At 42.1% G+C, this 24,308-nt stretch overlaps 1 protein-coding gene across 7 annotated transcripts in view; it reads right to left on the bottom strand.

Moving 5' to 3' along the window:
* Window positions 1–24,308, bottom strand: part of LOC119498129 (disco-interacting protein 2 homolog C) — a 213,938-nt gene that overhangs the window by 10,642 nt on the left and 178,988 nt on the right. For 4 of the 7 annotated variants that reach the window (XM_037786663.1, XM_037786661.1, XM_037786668.1 and 1 more), the window contains exons 22-33: window positions 23,198–23,399; window positions 22,832–22,941; window positions 13,994–14,074; window positions 12,548–12,671; window positions 11,262–11,383; window positions 9,601–9,712; window positions 8,966–9,075; window positions 7,639–7,769; window positions 6,851–7,019; window positions 6,255–6,425; window positions 4,872–4,901; window positions 2,459–2,520 (exon numbers count right to left, since the gene is read on the bottom strand). In XM_037786663.1, coding sequence (XP_037642591.1) covers window positions 2,459–2,520; window positions 4,872–4,901; window positions 6,255–6,425; window positions 6,851–7,019; window positions 7,639–7,769; window positions 8,966–9,075; window positions 9,601–9,712; window positions 11,262–11,383; window positions 12,548–12,671; window positions 13,994–14,074; window positions 22,832–22,941; window positions 23,198–23,399 — 1,424 coding nt within the window. The remainder of the gene's footprint in view (window positions 1–2,458; window positions 2,521–4,871; window positions 4,902–6,254; window positions 6,426–6,850; window positions 7,020–7,638; window positions 7,770–8,965; window positions 9,076–9,600; window positions 9,713–11,261; window positions 11,384–12,547; window positions 12,672–13,993; window positions 14,075–22,831; window positions 22,942–23,197; window positions 23,400–24,308) is intronic. The other 3 variants (XM_037786662.1, XM_037786665.1, XM_037786666.1) reach the window with 3 other exon arrangements.

Raw genomic sequence — 24,308 nt, 5'->3', positions numbered from 1 at the left:
ATTTGTAATTTCTTTCAACTTTTTAAAAATGTATATATTTTATTTTCTGTATCTTTTTGCAGTTTTCTGCAGTTTTTAATTGTTCCTTCTCTTCTCAGAATAAAAGAATTTCATATTTCACTGTTTGTAGTTTTAGGATCAAAAGCACTTTGACGTGTCGATAGTGATATCTCTGTTCCTGTACATCACAACCCAAAAGTGAATCTGTAAATACATCATCTGAGAAGAAATTACAAAGGATGTTGGAGAAAACCAATAATTATACTTTTATCCTAACAGCTAAAAATAAAATAAAATATTGATCCTCAAAAGGAACGTGACGGAAGCGGTCGGTCAGATTATAAACGTCTCTGGTAGAAACAGGGCTGCTTAAATCAACAGTGATTACATGTAATCATGTTCACTGACAGTTATATTTAAACACAGCGGGACTGAGCAGCCTCGCTGCTTCGTGAACTGTGACTTCTCTGGAGGAAAATGACAGCAGAGCGGTCGCAGGCTGAAGGACATAATGATCTGCTGGATCAGAGAACAGGAAGCTGAAGTCCCTCCAGACACTCTGGGAAACTATTGTTAAACAGCTCCCGACGGTTTCTGCTCTGAGCTGGTGTCTATCGGAGCTGATTTGGGTCTCAGTATTGTTCCTTTAATCCCACCGGACCACCTTGTCAGGAGATGTTTGAATAAATTTCAAGTCTAGCTCGTCCTCGCCGAGTCGTTGTCCGTCTCTGTTGCCTGGAGACTGACAGCTTCACCGCCTAGAAAGATGAAATCTGACACTAATGTTGAACCCTCGCGGCGATTTTCAAATCTCCATTCGGTTCATAACGTCACATTTCTCTCCCCTGAAAGCCTGGCGAAACAAATTCTGGAGATTCCCGAAGCTGCTATTTACGGTGTCACCCAGCATGACATGTGACTCAGACTGGGTTTGATGGGTTTTAAGTGCATCTTCCTCAGACTGGAAGTGTTTTCGAGGCTGTGAGGGTGACAGCCGGGGCGTCAAGCTTGACGTGCCTCAAATCATCATATTGTCTTGAAGAAACTTTTCAGCTTGTCATTATATTCAAACTTTTTACTATCAGCCAGGAGCGACGGTTCTTAGCTGTAGAACAAGTCGTGTTCAAGTTTTACTGAGCACTTTATATATTCTGTCAGTGTTTGCTGAGCTGCATGCTCTCCATTCACAAACACTCGGCTGCTTCACATTCATGAAGCTGAAGCTGCCCAGAAGAGGCTGCAACAGGACGAACAAAACCCCACAAGGCCCAACACAAAATGTTGTGGGCACAGAAGATGTTTAATGGATGGAAAACAGATCCAGGAGAAAATACAAGAAGATACCTGAGCAGCGTTTTCAACAGGATTTGATGAGGCTGTGGTGGGGGGACCTCGGACCCTCTAGGGGGGTCCAGGGTCTTACTCTCCCGGAAGAACATGTTGCACATCTTAACGCCTACCTACCATACACTAGGAGACTTTGAAAAGACTTTTAAAGTGTGACACACTCTCACACCTAAAGACAGATTTTAGTCACAGAATATAATATTTGTAAAGACTGGGGATCTTTAAGTGTCACTATTTACTAGACTACAACTAGATTCCTTTAGAGATGATGTCACATCCTGCTCATGGTGGAGATTTACAAGAAGGAAAACTGTTGAGAAACAAGTGGACAGAAATTGCTGCAGCCCTCCAAATCTGTTTTTCCGATAAAATCAAACAAGTTTAATATTATCGTAAGTTCAATGACGTGAAAACATTGTCATCAACCAATAGGTGAGCTCTCTCCAGCGGCAAACAGGAAGCAGCAAACGGGGTAGAAAGTAACCATGGAGAAACTGGTGGAGTTGTGGAGTAAACAAGAGCGTCCCTTTGACGTGTCCTCTCATTGGTACCCCGATAGAGTGGAGACGGAAAAAAGCTGTATAGCATGAAGCATAATCACTGCAGCTTTTTTCCGTCTCCACTCTATCATGGTACAAATTGGAGGATGCGTCAAAGAGGCGCTCTTGTTCACTCCACAACTCCACCAGTTCTACCCTGCTTCCTGTTTGGTGCTGGAGAGAGCTCACCTATTGGTTGTTGACAATGTTCGCGTCATTGAACTTACGATAATATTAAACTTGTTTGATTTTATTGGAGCGTCAAGACGAGACTGACTAAAGACGAGACTGACTAAAGACAGCTTGGACTGAGTTTTATGACCACCTTACACTAAACGATCGAGATCACGGGAACGCGCCGCAACAACACTCTCCTTATTTCAACCCGACATTGGAAATATGTCTGCAACAGTGAGATCGCTTGAGAAGTCGTTTGGTTTGAGGAATCTCAAACCAATCTGGGGAACTTTGAGAGCAAAATCATGAGGCCTAGATCCATGAAGATATACAATCACAGTTCTCAGTTACAAAACAATGAATCAGTTCATTGAGATGTGGTTGGTTTAACTCACCTGTCGTGCCGTAGCGCTCTCATATCAACAAACACCGTCGTGGGGTCGGGTCCTGAGGTGCCCTGAGAAACCAACAACAACGGGGTCACACAGTGTCCTTTAATACAGCTGCTACCATTGTACCACTGCAGGACAAAGACGTCTTCTACTACTACTACTACTACTACTTCTACTCCTACCAGTGGAGGCTACTGCTCGTGCATTAGTGCTCACAGAGACAAGCTTTCCCTTCACAGCAGAGGGAAAAGCTTTGGGCTTTAGAACAAAGACGGGATCCCACAAACAACGTTTTACAAGATGGAAGGGAGAACAATGTGGGACAGACGGCAGCGGGATGGTTTTTTATTAAAGGAAATCAGCAAAACAAAACAAATATATTAATCCAACATTTAAAAAAAAGCTTTCTAAATTCAGATTGATCGACATGCAAACACAAAGTCTTTTAGAGGAAAGAAAAGAGGGGAAAGTGATACAAAGCCAAAGAAAGATGGAAGAAAGGGGTGATGATGACGTAGCTGAGTGATTACATCCTTGAATATAAACACATAAACGTCTATGAAATATGATTGGACTTATGTGTGGTCAACATATCCTGTAGATGTGTTGACTGTGTGAGAGTGAAAACTTCAAATCAAGTCAGAGAAAAAGAAAGAGATAGAGACCCCCGCTCCGACCTCTCTCTTCCTCCACCATCCCTCCATCCCCCCTCTTCTCTCTCAGAGGTGATTAAAGACCTTTGCAGAGGGAAACTGTACACAGAGCCCACCACCGGACACACAGCGGCATGCTGGGAGTCAGAAGCCCACACACCCAGAGCACAACATGGCAGAGAGCATCATCTCCACAGACTAGCTAAATCTCTCTAACTTTGAAACTCCACCAGCAGAAGAATATTCATTTACTGTTTGGTAGATACGGACCAATGATGGAGAAGTGGTTTGAGAAGTTTCTGTGGGCTTTTTTTAAAATGTTTTAACTAGGGCTGTCAAAGTTAAAACAATAATAACATGTCAACACAAATTGTTTTAACGCCACTAATTTCTTTAACGCATTAACGCAACTTGTGATTTTTAAGTTGTCTCTTAAAAATCTGTCGGTTCCGGCCGCTATTCGATCTTCCAGCGGTTGTAGCGCGCTTCGTTTTAAAGCTAAAATGACAATACTGGCATCATATGAAACTAAAAAACCTAATGAATCCATTGGTACCAATCATCTCATACTAGCTAGATTATGCAAAATTTTGGCGAGGAAAAACTGGCATGGTCATTTCTAAAGAGGTCTCTTGACCTCTGACCTCCAGATATGTGAATGAAAATGGGTTCTATGGGTACCCACGAGTCTCCTCTCCCCTTTACAGACATGCCCACTTTATGATCATCACATGCAGTTTGGGGCAAGTCATAGTCAAGTCAGCACACTGACACACTGACAGCTGTTGTTGCCTGTTGGGCTGCAGTTTGACATGTTATGATTGGAGCATATTGTTTTATGCTAAATGCAGTACCTGTGAGGGTTTCTGGACAATATCTGTCATTGTTTTGTGTTGTTCATTGATTTATATTCATTTATTTATTTATCTATCTATTTATTTATTTTTTATCCATTCCATTTTTTCTTTTCCATTTTCATATTTGTTTTTAATTTATTTTTCTATTTTTTATTTTCCATTCTTATTTTTTATATTCCATTTTTTCATATTTCCTTTAAATTTGTTATATTTATTTATTTATCTATTTATATATTGTATTATACATAAGTAAGTACATATACTACATATACATATACATTATATATAAGTACCTGTGAGGGTTTCTGGACAATATCTGTCATTGTTTTATGTTGCTAATTGATTTCCAATAATAAATATATACATACATTTGCATAAAGCAGCATATTTGTCCACTCTCATGTGGATAAGAGTATTAAATACTTGACAAATCTCCCTTTAAGGTATATTTTGAACAGATAAAAATGTGCGATTAATTTGCAAATAATCATGATTAAATATTTGAATCTATTGACAGCCCTATTTTATTCTACTTTTTTTCCACATATGTGGTAGAACTCCTCAACACCTGTAAACACACTTTGTAAAATTGGTGGAGTTTCCCTTTAAGATGTCAAAGTTCATCAAAGTTTAAGCAAATGTATTTTTTATCTCCGACAGGGCAGTGATTCCACTGAAATGTGTTCATTTTGGTCCATTATTTTGTAATTTCAGCATAAATGCTGGTGTGAGCAGACACTAACTTTTAGTGACTCCAAACCGACTGCAGCTCCTGTCATATGTAAATACTCAAAACAATCCCTAAAAACGTTGATCTAAATCCAGTTGATGAGTGATGTGCTGACAAGCAGTGGGGTGGAGGTGGTGATGGTTGGGGGGTGGGGGGGACTGATGGTGGTTCCCTACCTGGTCGGCAAGCTTTCCCAGCCTGTGAGGCTACAGCAGCAGAGAGGGGTGGAGGAGGAGGAGGAGGAGGAGGAGGAAGAGGAGGAGGAGGTAAGGAGGGAGGTAAGGAGGGAGGTAAGGAGGGAGGTAAGGAAGGAGGGAGGGCGGAGACAAAACCAAGTATGAGATATGTGGCGGGGTTATGATTAAAACAAGGAAGGAGGACGAAAGGAAGAAAAATGTCAAAATGGAAAACTCAAAGAAACAAAACAGGCAGTCAGGACTGAAAGAACTGTTCAGCCAAATGTTAGTTTAGTCATTTAAAGCTGCTAGAAACAGTTCTGTTATTCCTATCACAGAGCAGTCATTCAATACGCTGTGTAATATTAGTTGTATTAGTTGTAATATTAGTGTATATTGACTCCGTGCAGTTAGAAATCACTGTACAGCTGATTATTTAAAAATCTGAAATAACATTTCTTTACATGTCTTTTTAAAAAAGGCTTGAATTTCCATCATATCTTACCATCAATATCTATAAAATGGTCAGCATTTACAGAAACTTGTAAATAACTTTAAATGAAGAGCAGATGAGTTTATTCCTCTCCATTTCGTTCTTTTTAAGAAGAAGCAAAAGGGAAAAAAAAACTTTGTGACATTAATATATGAACTTGGGTAATAAGATGATTTGATCCACTTAAGGTTGCAAATCATAGCTGAGATGTAAAAGCAAATGATCAGCTTGAAATGGAACGATGACGCTGAACCAGAGAGACATGCAGAGACAAAGCTGAATGTCTCAAGAACTGCTTTGTTTGGATGAAAGAAGAGAAAATGACCTTGGCTTGAATTTGGATGTTTTGCGTTTTTGCGACTTATCTCTCTGTAAACTTGTTATCTAGTTACCCACAAACATATCACTGACTTAATACCCTGCATCTGCAAGAAGAGGTACTTTTGGTCATTCTTGCATTTACATCCATGTATTTCTTTACACTTCAAAGCCAGAAATGAACAGGTTTAAAGTGAGCAGGAGAGGAAAAGACTCTGGATAAGAGAGACTTTCTTGCACCTTGCAGACGATGCAATGTACTCGACAACAAAACAAAACTACTACAAACTGGATTCACAGCTATAAACACAAAAGCAGCTGGTCATCATTTACACACTAATCCACAGTTAAGCGAAGTTGGTGTTGTCTTTATCTTTAAGTATAAAGGAGATAATACGCTTGTAACTGTAATTTACCTTTGAGGCTAATAGACAGACATAAAAGCAGCTAGTTTCTCAAATGTGAACGCGCAATTTAAATAGTGAATCCAGCCACGGTGTCACACCAAAGAAAAGTCCTGAGTCTCTGGAAGCAGAGGAATCCAGGAGCAAAGAGGTGAAAGTCTGACTGACCTGCAGGCAGATCGCCAGGTTGACCCGGCAGCCGAAGGAGGTGCTGACGGCTCGAGGGTGGAGTCCCAGGTCCTTGAAGAGTTTGGAGAAGGACTGCGTCAGGGCCGTCCGGGGACGCTCCTCCGCTACAACCACACAGGTCCTCACGCGAGACAAGTCCAACCCTCGAGACTGAAGGAGGACGAAGAACGAGTTGTTGTTGTCTGACATTTAATATCTGTGATCCGTTCCCTTTTATCTTTGCATGCCACTTAAAGAGGAGCTTTTGTGCTTTTTCCCTTTCCTTTAGTGTGTTATATACAGTTTTTCTGTGCATGTAAAAGGTCTGCAAAGTTACAAAGCCCAGTGTCAACGCCAAAGGGAGCTACTCTCCCTCACAGAAACACAGGAGCTCAAACAGAGCGTTTCAGACAGAGGGTGAAAAGAGGTGCTGCAGCACTGCTGGTATGCATGTTTGAACGCTAAAGCATGTAAACATGTTCTAGTAGTAACCCAAAATACAAGTATGCACCTGAAAATAAGCACAACAGGTCCTCTTTAAATTTGTGTACAAGTGTGCAATATGAATTCTTGTCGAGACACGGCGTCCCCTTTACCTTCAGAGAGTCGGTCTGCAGGCCGAGGCCCTTGGTGCAGAGCTCCATGACGCTGTAGGAGCAGAAAGTGTCGCGGACTTTGTACTGACTGACGGCCGACAGCCAGAGAGCCGGGTTCACCTCCAGCTCGGACGGAGGGATCAGGATGGACTGGTGACCTGAGTACACACTGCAGAGAGAAACCAGACGAGAGAACAGCTGAGCATGGAGGGATTATGTCGAGGTACTGATGGAAATAAATGTATATTTGTATATACACAGAGGTGTAACAGTTCGTAAAACAGTATGTAAAGTTTATAAAGGTAAATAATGGTAAAGTGACAAGTGATGAGCTCAGGAGCTGAAGAGTTCAGCAGTCTTGTGACTCTAACAAACAGACCGGATCGAGCGAAAGGTAAGAAAAGTGTTTTATTTCCCTGTAGGGTTCTTTCCATAATGTTGTCAGACACTTATAATAACAATCTGAGCCTTTCCGTGGCAAGAACAAGCCATTTCAGTGAACGTAACGTTACATCGACGCTGCTTTTTTATTTCGCGGCTGCCGGTTACAGCGTTCTCCCTCAATACTGGATCAAGTTCAGAAATTGTTGTCCCAATTAGTTACAAAAACATGGGAAAATAGGGTTGAAAAACACCAAAGTGACCCTTTAAGATACTCTTCAAAACTTCCTCTTCGACCTGCTTTCAACCTTTCTCCTGCATCGACCCTCCCTGACTAGAATGAGTATTTAAGTAACACTAAATTGTGCTTTTTCATCTGGATTCACATTGGCGTTTGTTTGTCTGACCTGCAAAGGCACCAGAGGACGAAGCCCAGGCCGCAGTACGGGTCCAGGCAGATGGCGACCTCCCTGGACGGGTAAAGCTCACACTGCAGCTTGATGGAGCGGCAGAAGGCACTGGTGGCTGTGTGAGACATCTAAACAGCAGGAAACAGAAAACAGTCATTCGTGCATGCAGTAGATCCAAGATTGAAACTTCCTAGAAAGAAACAATGATTTTAGTTTACTAGCGTCAACAAGTGTGGATATTCTCATTGGTCTGTGAACTTGAAATGAGAAACAGAAAAAGCATCTTCAGCCTCATACACACACAGAGAAAATCTAAAGTTTGGACTCAGGACCTCCTGTCCGTCCTGCTGGAGCTAAAGACGATTAATTAACTAGAGATATGTCCACAGCGCATCAATTAGCATAACAAAACTCTGGGTGCAGCAGTGACCAGATGAATTGTCCGCCTTGTTTTCCTCATTGTGTTTTGACACTGGCGCTGCCCGTCGTAGCGTTTAATACCCCAGCATTGACTGATTTTGCTCATTAAGTACGGTGATTAAACATAATGGACAGGCAATTTAGCAGCACATGAGAAAATATGCTGGCATTGTTTCCTCCTGCCCGGCTTTTTCCTCTTTAGCTGATTAGTGTGTGTTTCTCAAAGCGTTCATTAATGAGGCTTTTGTGTTTTTTTTATATTGTGATTATGATGACAAAGCAACAGTCGCTGATGGTGTGAACATTGTCAGAAGAATTATCTGGTGGCACACAGAATACGATACAACGACCAGCAATGGAGAATCATTTTACAGCTGTCTGTTTAACAAAGATATATTAGATCAAATCTGGTTAGGGCTGTTCAAAAGGGGTAAGAAGTGAGGTTTACAATGTACTGTAGCTGTGGGAGCAGGGTCTGAAATTAGCACCCGCCAAATGACAGCGGAGGGTGAAATCATCGGGCCATCCACAACTTTGGCAGACAGGTAAAACGCTAGTGATGGGAAGAGCGTCTGTCTCCACAGTGTTGAGTGTTTGATGGTTATTTATTTGTGCTATAGAATGTTAACGCTGTGAAACAATCAGAAAATTAAAGCTGCAAGCAGCGATGAACGGGCCCTCCTGCTCAGTACATACGTGTGTCATACTAGATCCTAAACAAAAATCTTTATTTATGAAATACGTTAATGCACAAGGGCAAATTCGCAATAGCCGCAACCACATAGTACCTGCATGCATCCATGCGTGTATGCATTCACACACAACGTCGCAAACACTTGACCTTGTGTGTGTGTGTGTGTGTGTGTGTGTGTGTGCGTGTGTGTGTGTGTGTGTGTGTGTGTACCTTGACTCCAGCGAGCATGCCGGTGGTGGAGACACTGAAGTCCAGGTAGGCCAGGGTGTCGGGGTTGGACGGTTTATAAAGCAGAGGAGGTTTCTTCTTTGGCAAATCGTCTAAAAAAGAAAATCAACCTGCTGCTTCAGTTTACAGTAAATGTACAATACACAAACAAACACATCTCCATGCATTCAGGATTAGTAAGATTTTTATCTGATTTGTTTTTTTTAATATTATTACATTTAATGTTTGTCTCTATTTCTTTTCTGTGCATTTCTGCACTGATTACTTTCTATTAAACAACGTGAGCTCTATCAGCATATCGTGAGCATATTGTTTTATGCTAAATGCAGTACCTGTGAGGGTTTCTGGACAATATTTGTCATTGTTTTGTGTTGTTAATTGATTTGCAATAATAAATATATCCACACATTTGCATAAAGCAGCATATTTACCCTCTCCCATGTTGATAAGAGTAATAAATACTTGACAAATCTCCCTTTAAGGTACATTTTGAACAGATAGAAATCGTGTTTAACTATGGACAATCATGCAATTAAATATTTGAATCGATTGACAGCCCTAATATCTAGCTTTGTGAGAACCTGTGCTTGTGTGTGTGTGTGTGTGTGTGTGTGTACCTGTGTCCAGGACGGGGGGCCAGGTCCGGACGTCCACGGCGGCCGAGGCTTCCTTCGACCTCAGCAGTTTAGAGATGAGCTGTGTGGTCATCACGCACACCGACCGGCTCACCTGCACGACACAACACAGACAACTTGAAACCTGACAGAAGAACCAGTGAAAGAAACACCACAGTACATTCTATCACGCGTTACCCGGAAGCTTCACTTTAAATCGCCCGTTGAAACAAAACGGTTAAATTCAACTGCCTGTGAGATTTATAGTGAAGTAGCTGCAGCTCTGACCTCCTACATCGCCTCCTGCCAGCTCTCTTAAAAGATGAACGAGGCTCGTCGTTATTCACGACTCACATTCATTCACTCTCTTATTTTTCCAGACTGCTGGCTAGTTTCCCGGTTACAGCGAGCTGTCGAATCCTTTGCCCCTCCACTCCATCTTTCTCTGGTTTTCACTCCGTCTTTTTATTGAGTTGAACATGAACGACTTCTGTTTGTATTGTGAATTCACGGCTATAAAGCAGATTTTTGGGTTGATGACACTTGTTACACAGATTTGGTGCTAAATTTAACCATTTTTTAACCACTCAAGAATTGATAAAAATGATCAATAATCCCTCCAAAATACCACATTAAGACACCAAGACCTTGAGGAACACCAGAGAAAAAGCCATGCTGTGATTTGGGATCAAAAACTTTTGACATTCGGTAAGAATTGTACTTTTCGTTGATTGGATGGCGAGCACTTCTGTTGTGTAAACTGCTCAGAAACCCCCTTATTGTCAATCTAGCTAGGAAAGCCATCCATCCTCTGAATGCTCTAGGTCTCTAGTCTGATCCATCCATCCTCTGAATGCTCTAGGTCTCTAGTTTGATCCATCCATCCTCTGAATGCTCTAGGTCTCTAGTTTGATCCATCCATCCTCTGAATGCTCTAGGTCTCTAGTCTGATCCATCCATCCTCTGAATGCTCTAGGTCTCTAGTTTGATCCATCCATCCTCTGAATGCTCTAGGTCTCTAGTTTGATCCATCCATCCTCTGAATGCTCTAGGTCTCTAGTTTGATCCATCCATCCTCTGAATGCTCTAGGTCTCTAGTCTGATCCATCCATCCTCTGAATGCTCTAGGTCTCTAGTTTGATCCATCCATCCTCTGAATGCTCTAGGTCTCTAGTTTGATCCATCCATCCTCTGAATGCTCTAGGTCTCTAGTTTGATTTAGTCATCCTCTGAATGCTCTAGGTCTCTAGTCTGATCCATCCATCCTCTGAATGCTCTAGGTCTCTAGTCTGATCCATCCATCCTCTGAATGCTCTAGGTCTCTAGTCTGATCCATCCATCCTCTGAATGCTCTAGGTCTCTAGTTTGATCCATCCATCCTCTGAATGCTCTAGGTCTCTAGTTTGTGGCTGTAAAGTTTCATGAGGCTGTGATTATCCTAGAGGTCACCACAGGTCATTTTATACAGTGAGGTCAAGTTTAAAAAAAATGGTTTCACTACAATGAAATGTCTCCTATGGGGACTAACATCATCACACATGAATACAGTTGAACTCACTGGATCCACAAGAGTCTCAGCTCTACAGTGATACCCAATTTATGTGATTCAAGACTGTTTAAGATGCTCTTAAGAAGTTATAAATAATCTGTCAGAGTGTTTTTACCTCCACGATCATCTTGACGGTGGGCAGCGTGGTGGCGATGTTCTGCGGGTGAGGCGGTCGCACAGTGATCGGCACGCAACCGGCGTAAAGGCAGCCGTAAAACGCCACGATGAGGTCGATACCTAGAGGAAGAGGGAGGAGGAAGGAGAAAGGAAGAGGAGGGAAGGGGGATGAGGAAGAAGAAGGAGATGTGGATAGAGATGGTAAGGAAAGGGAGACGAATGGAAACGTGTAAGGTAGCAACAAGGACAAGGATGAAGGGAGCGAGGAGAGAGCAAGGTAGAGGGAGGAGGATAGAGGGAAAAGGGAAGAGGAGTAGGGAAAGAGGATGGAGAGGGAGGAGAGAAGGGAAGATGATTAAAATAAGAGAGGGAGAGAAAGAAGAAGACAGAGGGGTTATGAAAGAGAGCAGGAGGGAGGGAAGATGAGAATGGAGGAAGAGGAAAAGTGAGGTGAGATGGGGGAGAGGAGGGCATAAATGCACAAGAAAGGGAAGAAAGAGGGGAGACAAGGGAAGGAGGGACGTAGGGGAGGGAAGTGAGGAGTGATGGAAGGAAGAGGAGGAGAAGGTGGAAGAATGGTGAAAGAAGGAAAAGCAGAGAAGGGGAAAGGAGAGAAGAAATAGTCACACATACACACTGAGAGGCTGGGAGGTTAAGTATTGAGCGGCGGACTCTGGAGGCGTTTAATTGAATGCTGCTTTAAGACAATCTCCTCGTGTCGGGGAATTCGTCCTACACGGCTGCGTCCGTCCTGCCCTGACGGACGCGAGGCTCCGTGTCTCTGAGGGAAATTATAATTCTTTCCGTTCTCCTTCATTTTCCCCCGCCGGTGCTCGCTTCGATCCGACGGCTCTGAATGTCTGTCCTGTCCTTCCTCATTTCAAAACATCTGTCCTTGTTTATTATCATGTAAACTTGATAACACTGACCATTCTCCAAAATAGGCCACTATTATATAGTGATGCAGACTTTTCAAATCAATCAGCGCTGTCCTTCTTTACAGAACATGTGGTATCATGTATGTCATATAATCCCATGTAGGTCTCGTCATTCGATTGTGTGTCTAACTCCGCTGCCGGCTTAGGGGCGGAGCAACAATGTGTGACGCACTTTACGGCCCCGCTGACACATGTTTATAACTAACAAGCGCCACTTTTTTGAACTAGTCAAATGACCACGACAAACAGTATAATGTCTGTTCTATCCCTTTCTATTTCTATGACTGAAACTGATACCTGATACCTGATACATGCAAAGCACCGAGGCATGGAGCTGTGTGTTTACCTGGAGGGTACACCAGTGCCACGTGGTCTCCGTCCTGTAGGTGGCCCCGTTCAGCCAGCATGCCGGCGATCTTCTCTGCCCTCTTGTGCAGCTGAACACAAGTCAGAGAGCTGGCTATCGTACCCTGGATGAGATCACACACACACACACACACACACACACACACACACACACACACAGAGAGAGAAAGATGATTGACACATTCAATCAGCAGTGTGTATCAGCAGATGTCATGTCACATTTTCCGTCGCAGCATCTCGGTGCTGAACAGCTGTAAACAAAACCGGTGGATCATATTGCCATTATGCAAACTAACACAGCTGTCATACAGAGACAAATCACACTCAATCTCATTTACAAACTGCATCACAACAGTAACTATTCTTTTTGTTTATTCTGGGATGCTGTACAACAATCTATCAAGTGAACAAACAAATGAATAAATATGTCATAGATTATTTCTTTCTCTGCCGTTCTGCAAAACAAAAAAGCAGCGTAATATAAAGCAAATGTTGCAACACAGGGAAAGGGATCTGGCATTGTTCATAACTCATATTACAGTGAGATGACTATGGGTTTTCAGGGCTTGATTGAGTTTAAAGTCCCCATGAAAAGAAAAATACATTTTCCCTGTGTTAATTGTTCAATTATCTCTTTTTATATTGCCAAATATATGTAAAAAAAAAACAATAGAGTATTTTTACATCAAAGTCCCATCTTTTCTCTTCCTGTAAAAGGTTTCAAATGTTTGATGACTCATCTTGCACTCGGGGGCGTTTAAGAAATTCATCCACTCAAATTAAGACATTGGGCGACTAGCTAGCCACACTGGTCATATAAAACCGCACTTCACCGTCTGTGGATCGCAGCAGCTAACAGAGCAATATGGGCAGATTGCAGGGTTAGTGCCAATGTATTGCAGGCCCGGATGACTCAAAGCATCGGGGAATTACGTATTTTTAAGATGTTTTTTAAACTAAAATGTGTTCTACAAGTACCCAAACTCCTTTAAGGAATAACTCGTTAGCGTGGGGAGGGAGCGTGTGTGTGTGACGGAGTGACGGTGAGATGAAGTCAGCTGTAAGTAGCTGTGAACGTAGCAGTGCAGTGTGTGTACAGTTTAGGCCGTCGGTGAATAAATGCTACAACTCCTCAAGACACGAGCCAAGTTCCTGTGTCTTGAAGGGTTTTTCCATACATTACTCGGCGCGTCAGCCCAGCGTGGCAGGGATTTACGTCTCCGTTACAACAGAGCTACCTGCTTGAGAGTGTGCGTAACCACGGTTGTGACTAGTTGTCAAAGGAGACGACTGTAAAACGGTGATAAACACATTTCATTTCCTATATTCCTCACACTAAAATTCCCCCTTATTTTGTTATTTAAAAGCTTTTATTATGAAGCAGCAAAATCAGGAAATGTTGGTTTTCGTCAGGTGTAAGTCTTACCCTGGAGTTGAGCAGTGTGTACAGGATGTGGTCTGGAGTGGTCTGGGCTCTCCACTGTAACACCTCCGACAGGAAGAGGAACTGGAAACACAAACAAACACAAGAACAGTGAGACAGAGTGACGACACACAAATATATACACAAATAATATACATATCCACAAATAAACACAAACACACACACACACACACACACACACATACACGCATGCACAAACACACACACACACCCATCCCAAACTTAACCAATCCATCCCAACTTACCTTTTATCACTTATCAGTTAAGTACATAATACATTTATAATCACGAGTTCTTCTGAATTAAAGTTCTGCTTGTTAAACCCCTAGAAGCAAAAACATGAAACTCTGGTGTTCATTTTTTTTTACAACAGCCACTGCCGCCATTTTGGACTGAAAATGCTTATTATATTTATAATATTTGATTGTTAAACACAGGCCATTTCGGTAGAATATGACCGTAGAATAGAAATATTTTTTTTCAAACTTTTGTAGGTGGACGTTTTACTGGCGTCTGGTAGTCGCTTTTAGTCCAAAATGGCGGAAGCGTTGCTCTACTGCTAGGCGCCGATGTTGCAATGGAATGAACAATCGACTTTCATTTCTTGGTAATATACGTTCTTTGGAGCAGGTCCTCTATCCTCGGAGTCCACCGTAGCCCAGAACGGACAAACCAAACTCCGTTAACTTTTCCTGTTTGGGCCGGAGTCGATAACGTAACTCACTCTTGTCGCCGCCGCTCTCTCTCTCTCTCTTACTTCTCCACTCACTTCTCACATACACACACACTCTACACACTGGCTCCAAATGAGCGACGCTACTCTCACAACAACGGGCTCTAGAGAGGGCCATTGGTGTTTTTGCGTCGGCCACTTTAGCTCTCCAACACGCTTAGCACACGGGAGAAATTGTAATCTGCAACCTCAGCGCTAGATACCGCCAGATCCTACACTCCTTTAATACATCTCATTTTCTTTTTCTACACGTGTTAAATACACAAGATGGAACCTGTGTGTGGAGGTTATGAAGTTTTAAAACGTACCGCTGGAAAAACAGTTGCTAAATTAGCATAATTTCTTGGAAATGCAGCTGCAAAATTCATAGATAAAATGCAATTTTGGCAGCTCGGTGACAGTGCAGTCTGTTAGGGGGTGAACTTAATTTGGAAAAGAGACAGTGAGAGAAGGAGAAAAAGTGAATATGAATGAAAGTAGGAGAGCAAAGTGAGGTAACAAGGCTTCCTACTTTACAACAGCAGGGACAGAAAGATAGAGATGGAAATTAGAGATGGGAGGAGAGAACAAATCAAGAGAGTTTGTTTCTGGCCTCATGAATTTTTCAAGATTTGCTGCCGAGTTGGGGGAATCGCATGGAGCGTAATTCATGTTACGTTTTGTTCTGCCAGAGAAAGTCAGTTTTATTTGTGTGTGTGTGTGTGTGTGTGTGTGTGTGTGTGTGTGCTGCCAGCCCGTCGACATCAGTGATGAGGATTCAGCTGTCAGAGTCTTAACCCGGCCAACCGCAAAGCAAACGGACCTCCGCTCTGCGCCGCGTCCGTCACGTCTGGGAGCAACTCTGGGCGCGCTTGATTTCTACTGCAAATTTCACCAACTGTTCAAAAGTGAATTATTATGCTAGAGGGGCTCCTGTGTGAACCTTTGCTCCTGCAGCCGAGGGTTGAAATAAGCAAGTGTGATTCTTTTTGTCACATTCATGCAGCTGCAGAATAAATACTGATGGTTGAGATGTGGTTTGATGCTTTGCTTAAGGTCACTTTGGCAGTTAGCATGACTCAAACGTAACCACTAAGCCATCAAGTTCTTCTGCCATATGTACTGTACTGGGTGTAATATAACATTCCTGATTTCAGTATTCATATTATACTTAATGAGCTGTTTTATGGGTAGTCAGTTCAGGATGTTTAACATCTTTATTGGTTCTTATCTAGATATCAAATGACTCAAAATGTCTTCCTGCTTTCATGTAAAAAAAATCAGAATTAGGATAACAACAAACACATGAATGAAAGGTTAAACAAAGTGATAGATATGAATAAAAACAATTAAAACTAGAGACTCTGTCCTTAAAAGAAAAGACTTTGTATCTGTCAGTAATTAGACGGATTATTATCGCGTTAACTTTGACAACCTAAATATTTATTTTTGCTTTACCCGGACTTTAAAACAACGTACCAAAACAATGACCCAAAAAACTGCTTCATAGAGCTGAGGGGAATACTAGGAGGGACACCGTTCACATTTGATCCATTGTTAACATTATAATATTGATTAATGCAGCTTTAAGTGGTGTGATATCTCAGTGTTTTAGCCTCCACATACAGAATGAAGTCTAAATAATACAAAGTGAAGTTAAATATCCATATTATTTCTACTGTGAGGTTGTGTGATCACCGTACTGTGTGTTTTACACAAAGACTAACTGCCCCAGTTATCACGATTGTTAATTTAAGAGATTGTGTCGTACAGGAAGCCTTTAAGCGATGTGTATATAACCTCCAGTGTTCTCCTGCTGAAAACATCACTCAGCTCCTCATCGGTTAAAGTTTCCCGTTTCACTGTTTAAACTTGTGTAGTCGACTCTCAGAGTTTGGCTGACGAAACGCTCTCTCATCTACTCACCACCAGCTTCATGCTTCACAAATCTCTCGGGGGGGGTTAAAAGATTTAAAGAAGGTTTTTCTCCCCCGATGAAAACATCACTCAGCTGCTTGTCGGCTCGGCTCGGAGCTTTCATAAAACTTTCATAACAGCAAATGAAAGTCTGCTTCCTCTCCAGTTTCCTGCCTCAAACATTACCATCTACCAAAATGCCCTAAAGCACCACGACTGCACACATACGAACCCTGACAGTGTCCAAGTCTTTACCTAGCTATTGAGTCACGGCTGATCTCCTGATTGTGGGACGTGATATAAAATCTTCCTGATAAAACATGACGATCAATCAAACCTCCCACTAAATCAGAATTATTTAAAAACATTGATAAGGGGGTAATTATCATAATGTTACATTTCAATTTTGGCAAAAAGGAAACTAAAATCTCAAATATAAAACATCAACGGTGTAGTCTCTAAAAGTCACAAACTCACTACGGCAACATTTATCATTTAACTCACTGCAGCCTACCTGAGATTTATTCAGTGTTAAACTAATATTATGTATATATGTCATATTTCCTGCTTTCAACGAAAAAAACATAGCTATGAAACATTTGTTTTGAAACTTTGAAATATTATATAAACAAAAAAATGTTTTTTTATAAGAGTGAAGCTACTGAACATTTCTTGAGGTCCTCTTACAAATCTTATACTTCAGATCTGATATTGTATACATATCTATAGACTGATGATCCCTGCCGTTAATCGGTTTATCACGATAGAATGTTTCATTTCAGTCGATATCGATATTAATAATAATTTCTAATTACCTATTTTTAATAATTACCAGGAGAAACTAGAATAACTGCCTCTCAGTTGTACGCCTTCACCAACCAGTCAAGTTGCAGTTTACATCCATGTCTGACCAAAACGTCATCACTTCATCATTTTATCCCGTTAGACATTTGTGTGTAATTGATATAATTAGCGTATGAATTCTTGTGTTAAAAGCAAAAAACGTGTTTTGTGAGGTCATAGTGACCTTTGACCTCCAAATTCTAATTAGTTCATCCAAAACAGTTTTATTGTTATGTAAAGAGTATGTTAAGAGTGTAGCTGTGTAGATTTAACATTTCTTGAAGTACTCTTAAACCAGGTTCACAGAGACCGCGAAAGAGGCGGCGGAATTTTTGGAGAAGCGCTGAAAGCGTCCTTTCAGCGTCCTTTCAGCGTCCTTTCAGCGTCCTTTCAGCGTCCTTTCAGCGTCCTTTCAGCGTCCTTTCAGCGCACATGTAAATCATTTGGGCTGTTACATAGGACGCAACGCGCCACGAAACTCGGCGGCCGGCTCGCAGCGATAGTTTTGTCATCTGATCTATTTTCTCCGCTTGCTACGAACAAATCTAGCAAGAAAACACACTGATAATCTGCTATAAACGTAGTATATACTGTTACCTGATTTTGACATTGTAAATATTGGATTTGCACCTTATTGTTATCTTTTTATATTTGCACTCTTCTGACTTTATATTGCAACTGCTGCACAGCAATTTCCCTCGAGATAAATAAAGTTTTATCTCAAGTAGAACAAGTACTTTAACCAAAATACTTGCATGATGAAATTGAATCCTTTGTCGCTATTTATATCCAATGAATGCAAAAAAATGTATACGAACGTCAAAACTATTTTTCACTTCAAGCAAATATACAAGATTTTGTTGGGTACTGAGATACCTCCTGGTGTTTCAGAGTCTTTGTTTTCAACCATGAGAAGGATCAGATGTGGTTTGTGTTGTATGTAAGAGAAGCTGTGACCCCTGGTTAAACTACCAGAGCTCGACTGAAGCCTGAGACAGAACAAACTGGAACCTGCCTGCAGATAAAACCCATGTTATCTCTATGAGAGAGGACCGGCATGCTAAACACCAACACAAAGGACCTCTGTCTGGTGTGTGTGTGTGTGTGTGTGTGTGTGTGTGTGTGTGTGTGTGTGTGTGTGTGTGTTTCAGGCCGTAGATAGAAATCTGGTCTCATACAGTAGAGTTTTATCAGTCTGTGAGCGCTGGTATTGAATTCTCATGTTAATACACTGAAGTCTGCAGCTCAGTTGTATCTGATGTCATTATCAGATGTTCGCTGAAACCCGACACGTCGACCACCTGCCACTAGAAGCACTTTACAATGCCTACATTTACATAAAGAAAGTGGTTCAATCATTGAACCAAGCGGACTGGGAATCTAGAAAACTGGCACTGGACCAAACAGCAAAGTGCAGAAAAGATTACACACCTGTAACACCTACAGTATGTTGCACCTAAAACGTGTTTTTGACATTTCCAGAGCAGCCGTCATGTTTTCAGGTTTGAAAAAGCAAAGACGACTTAGTCACAAGTGTTTGCGCTTTCTCACATTTTATCTGTTTTAACAACTATAGTTATAATCCTTAAGATTCATTGGGGCAAGCTGGCACCGTTCACTAAAAGTGTTTGTTTTTACCATGAGAGGCTAAGCACTTCCCCTCGCAGCTCATTTCACGACTGCTGGTTACAGCGCTCTCCCTCAGTACTGGACCAATTTCAAAAGCTGTTGTCCCCATTAGTCAGTTAGACACACCCTTTAAGGAAACAACGGTAAAGAGACAGTGACAGTTTCCATGACTTAAACAACTACTGCTGAGGTTCTGTAGAGCAAAGAAATCACACTCAGCTGGTCCCACGTGTTTAACAGAGTCAATGTGTAGCAGCACAGAGCTCAGTCTAACCTTCCCTGGATAAATAAACGTTATCAGAAGAGCAATCTGAGGAGACGTTCAAAGTAAATCACATTTCACTCTATAAGATTACACTGATGCACGACACACACACACACACACACACACACACACACATACACACAATATTTCAATAAACACGGGAACTTTTCAGCACCAACAGTTTGCAGAGGGGCTCATTCACACAGAGGGCTTCTTGGTTTTCAGAGAGATGTTACACATACAGTGATCGATGAATAAACAAATTGATGAAGGAATGAATCAATGAGCTTATTGATGAGGAGAAGCAGCAGCAGCCAAAAGCCCAGTACGAGTAAGCAGAGAGTTCCTCCTCTAAACCTGATTAACATTCAGCAGACACGCTCAAACAAAACTCCCAAATCACAAATTTAATTTTGAATGAGGCGTCCCCTTCTGACCTTCTGAAAAAATAACAACCTGCCAGACAAGTTAAACCAAATTCACAATCATTCCCAGATCACTAACTCATTTTGCAGGACCACTGACCCCTCCGCTTCACCTGCTGACAAAAGTTGCCAAAGTCGATTAAAGTGTAGTTCAACAAGGAAGAGTAAACACGTCGCTCTGCACAAACGATGCAGTCCACGTCTGAGCTAATCACCACCAATATCATCAGCCTCGTAATTATGGCACCAAGCCTCAGGACTATTAGCATCATTTTGAAAATGGCAGAGCAGATTTAGATGCAACATTGCCTTCAAACCAGCGATACTGACACTTTTTCCAAGAATAGTCTTTTTTAGACAGTCAACAGTGCAGCTGCTAAAGTGTGCAACCGAACTAGGAACCTTTTGAGGAACTCACTGCATTCTGACTGCAGGGATCAGGATCTAAATTAAGTTCTGGTACTTTCCGAAAGTACTACCCCCCCAACCAGGGCCTTTTTTAGGGGGTAAAATGTCCCCAACTTTTGGATGGAGTTTGCAGTTTTGACTGTCGCTGATTGGTCAAACACACACAGCACCGCTGCTTCAACTGTACCGCTTCATTAATAAAACAAGGAAGTACTCTAGTATTGATTTAGAACCATTTTAGAACGAGGGGAGATCATTTCTCTTTGTTTGATGACATTAAAAGTAAAGTTCGGCTCTGCTGTCGGCTTCCCGACTCATTTAATAAAAGACAGAGAGAGAGAGAGATCGTGCGAGCGCGCTGAGATGGCGAGCGGTGGAAGAGAGATTGTTTCACAGCGGTAACGTTCTAAAGCACAAATAAATAACCATCAAACACTCAACAGATGATTTACTGTGGAGACAGACGCTCCAACGCAATCGCAGTCAAACAAAACCTTTATGACCTTTCTGTGAACATCTGAAAAACAAAACTCAGTATCTTCTGGCTTTTGATGGAAGTTTATTATGTGAACAAGATAATATTTACTGCTTGACACAATCACTATCTTTGAATTTTTCAACTTTGGACGGAGCCACGCTAGCTGTTTCCAGTCTTTATGCTAAGCTAACTGGCTTTCCCAAACTGTTAAACAATTCCTTTAACTGTCAAATGACGGCAAGAATACACCTTAAACCACTTAATAGAACAGACTGACACAATATGTCTCTCTCCTCGTCTAACATGTTCTGGTCTTTTGAGGAAGCCAGAAGTGGAAATCAGAGAAGGCGTTGTGGAGTTTAGTTGGCAAGATTTTGAAAGAATGTTTGGTGACATCCAAACAAACCAACAGACTTGCAGCATGTTGCGAGACGTGCTGATGTCACCGGCTGCTGCGCTGCGGCCTCCCAGTGAGCTGCAGTGGAGGTGCTGGTTGTTATTATTTGGGGCCTGTCTCTTCTCATTAGAGTCTACATGGTGTGTGCCACCGCCGCCGTCACCGCCGCCGGCTGCCTGACGCTGTAACTGATGACATTTTCAGCACGAGAGAAGGGAGGAAAATCAGTTCTGTCAGTAACACAGACTGCCTGTTTCTCTCCATCACGCCTCTGCTCTCGCTTATTGTTGTTTCTCTACTTAAATTACTCTTCGTTGTTTTCTGTGTTTTCTCTTTATTTCCAATTCTCTCTCTCTCTCTCTCTCTCTCTCTCTCTCTCTCCCTGTCTGTTTTTTCTTGCTCTTATGATCTCTATTTCTGATTTTCAGTCTTGTTCTCTGGCTCTCTGCTTTGGTTTCTTCTCTGACTTTTCTCTCCCGTCTTACTCACTTTTGTTGGCACAAATAGGAAATGAACAGAGCTGCCAAAGCATCTAACTTTCGCTGCCATCACTTCCCGGCATCAGACTTTCCTTCTTGCTTCATTAACTGCTTTTTAATCTCCAGTCATAAAAACAACTTGAGGAAGAAGAACACTTTGCATCTTGAATCTGAACGTACATTCAGCTGGATTTTCCAGGAAAAAGGTGATGAATCAAAACAACGTGATACAATGAATGTTAATGTTTATAATGTTTATGTAATGAATGTCAATAAACTGCAGGCCAAGTTAACGGATAACAAGACGCGGTCCAAACCGAGTATATGTCTGGACCGTGTACGGTCATTGTTCCACTAATAGTCAGTGGTCATGTCTATGATGTTAAATCCAGCGCTACATGTCCACCAGATCCGGCGAAGACACTAGGGGACGCCATGCCCCCCAGGAAGAGCGCCGGCTTTGAAGAAAATTTCCGTAGTGGCCAAACGGCGGTACTACAACTTCCGTGTCCGTCACGTGATGCCATTGGGCCCAAAAATACTTTTTCCCATAGACTTATATTGGCAAAGAAATGTCTGTAACTCAGCTGATAATTTTTTTTGAGGTGAATCAACTCCCCAGTATGAACACTCTAATAACCCTTATTTAAATCATTAGGTCCTAAAAGTTGTAAAACGCACTAATAGCTGAATCCAAAGTTATTTCCCTTCCTCCGTTCATGTGAATGAGACCCAGACCGAGGATGGAGCGAGGGCTGGGAGGCGGAGTTAAAGGAAACGCTACTGCGCCTGTTCCATGGGCCCAATGGATGCGGAAGATCGCCTGCTTGCCGAAACAGGCGACTCCATCGCTGAATCTGGTTTAATTTTAGAACTAGTCGCCTCGTTTCACAGCTTGGCCCAAGTTTCGTGAGCCGGACGCGTCGCACTGGACAGGCTCATTTTCATAAGAGACTGTTCCCCGCCTTTTCATTTTGAAAGAGCAGTGGCCAATGAGGAAATTCCAACACTCGGCCGACCAATCGTGTAACTTCATCACTCAGTCAGTCACTCAGTGAGGCTTTTGCGTTTGTAGGGCCGGCCCTCTGCGGTCCAGCCAAGAACTGAGCTAAACAAATGAAACAAAATGACGAGCGCGACTGGGAAATAACCACAAAGAAATGATCCTATGGCCTCATTATATGTATATGTGTGTGTGTGTTTGTGTGATGTTGATGATGACGGTGATGACGATGGTGAAAACCAGCAACCCCCTTCTCACACACACCTTCCTTGCCTGGTCATTGTCTTCGATCTGACCCAGATCCCTGCCGCTGGCCTGAGCGATCCTCTTCCCGGACACCAGATTCCCGACCATCACAGACGCAGGACCGATCTCTGAGGAAGAGGAGGAAGAAGAAGAAGAAGATCAGGACAAGAAGAAGAGGAAGGGAAACAGTATGTGATGTTAGAAGAGACAGCATCTCCAACCTTGTTTTACATAATTGAGTGCAACATGCCGTCGATCGCTTTAGTTTTGAAAAACGAGCTGCGTCTGTGAATACTTTATTTTATGTATTTATTGTTCCCTTAGTAAACCTTATCTTTTCTACTGGTCTAGAGTTATACCATCACACATTCCTTCACACTGTACCTGGTTGTTTCTGCCGGGGTTTGGGCAGGTTGGTGACGCAGGTGTGCGGACACATGAGCACGTTGCAGGGGTGCAGCGCCCCCTCCAGGAAGAGCTGCTTGGTCTCGGACAGGTGGATGCCACCCAGGGGAGTCTTGGGCAGAGTGTTGGAGGGCACCAGAGCCAGGCAGTACACCCCCACCTGATGGATACCGTCTATCGCCTGGAAAGTTGAGATGGGTTTACTTTTAGAAAGACAGAATGAAACAAGTTCTTTACTTCCTAAATGTGACTCCTGCAGAAGAAGGGATGTTGAGGCCGGAGATTACACAGTAAAGAACGGATCATAGAGTAGAAGGTTGGGATTATTTAAAGGTATAATATGTAACTTTTCTGCATTAACCCTTTAAAAACAGACCTCCCACGGGCGGCCGAGGGAGATCGTTGTTTGTATGATCCTGTTTAAATCGATGTAAAATAAAAACCATAATAGCTAGAGCATTCATTTTGCAGTGGAAAGCTAAGGCTTCTGTCTTTCATGTCATTACGTTGTACGCTTGTGATGATGTCATTATGTTATGTGACGTTCAGGGCTGTCAAAGTTAACGCACTCATTTTAACGCAACTTGCGATTTTTAGGTTGTAGCGGGCTCAGTTTTAAAGCTAGATCAAAGATACTGGTATCATATGAAACTAGAAAACCTAATGAATCCATCGGTACCAACAATGTCATAATAGCTTGTCGTGAAGGAGGTTAAATAACGCTCCAAACTTGCGCAAAATTTTGGAGAGGAAAAACTGTCAAGGCCATTTTCAAAGAGGTCCCTTGACCTCTGACCTCAAGATATGTGAACGAAAATGGGTTCTATGGGTACCCACGAGTCTCTCCTTTACAGACATGCCCACTTTATGATAATCACATGCAGTTTTGGGGCAAAACCCATACTACTGACCTGCTATCTCCCCTTAAAGACCCCCTGTTCCCCCCTAAAAAAAGACAAAAACGGGTCTATTTGGTTCTCAGAGGGTTAACATCTGACACCTGATATAATCCTTAGCTAAAACATAATATATAAATGTAATGAAGAGAATTTATTTTTATACATTTTGAAACATTTTCCATCATCTACTT

This window comes from Sebastes umbrosus, chromosome 12 (genome assembly GCF_015220745.1).
Source record: "Sebastes umbrosus isolate fSebUmb1 chromosome 12, fSebUmb1.pri, whole genome shotgun sequence".
Classification (NCBI taxonomy): Eukaryota; Metazoa; Chordata; class Actinopteri; order Perciformes; family Sebastidae; genus Sebastes; species Sebastes umbrosus.
Note: the sequence above shows the minus strand (reverse complement) of the source record. Positions and strands in the feature narration are given on the sequence as shown.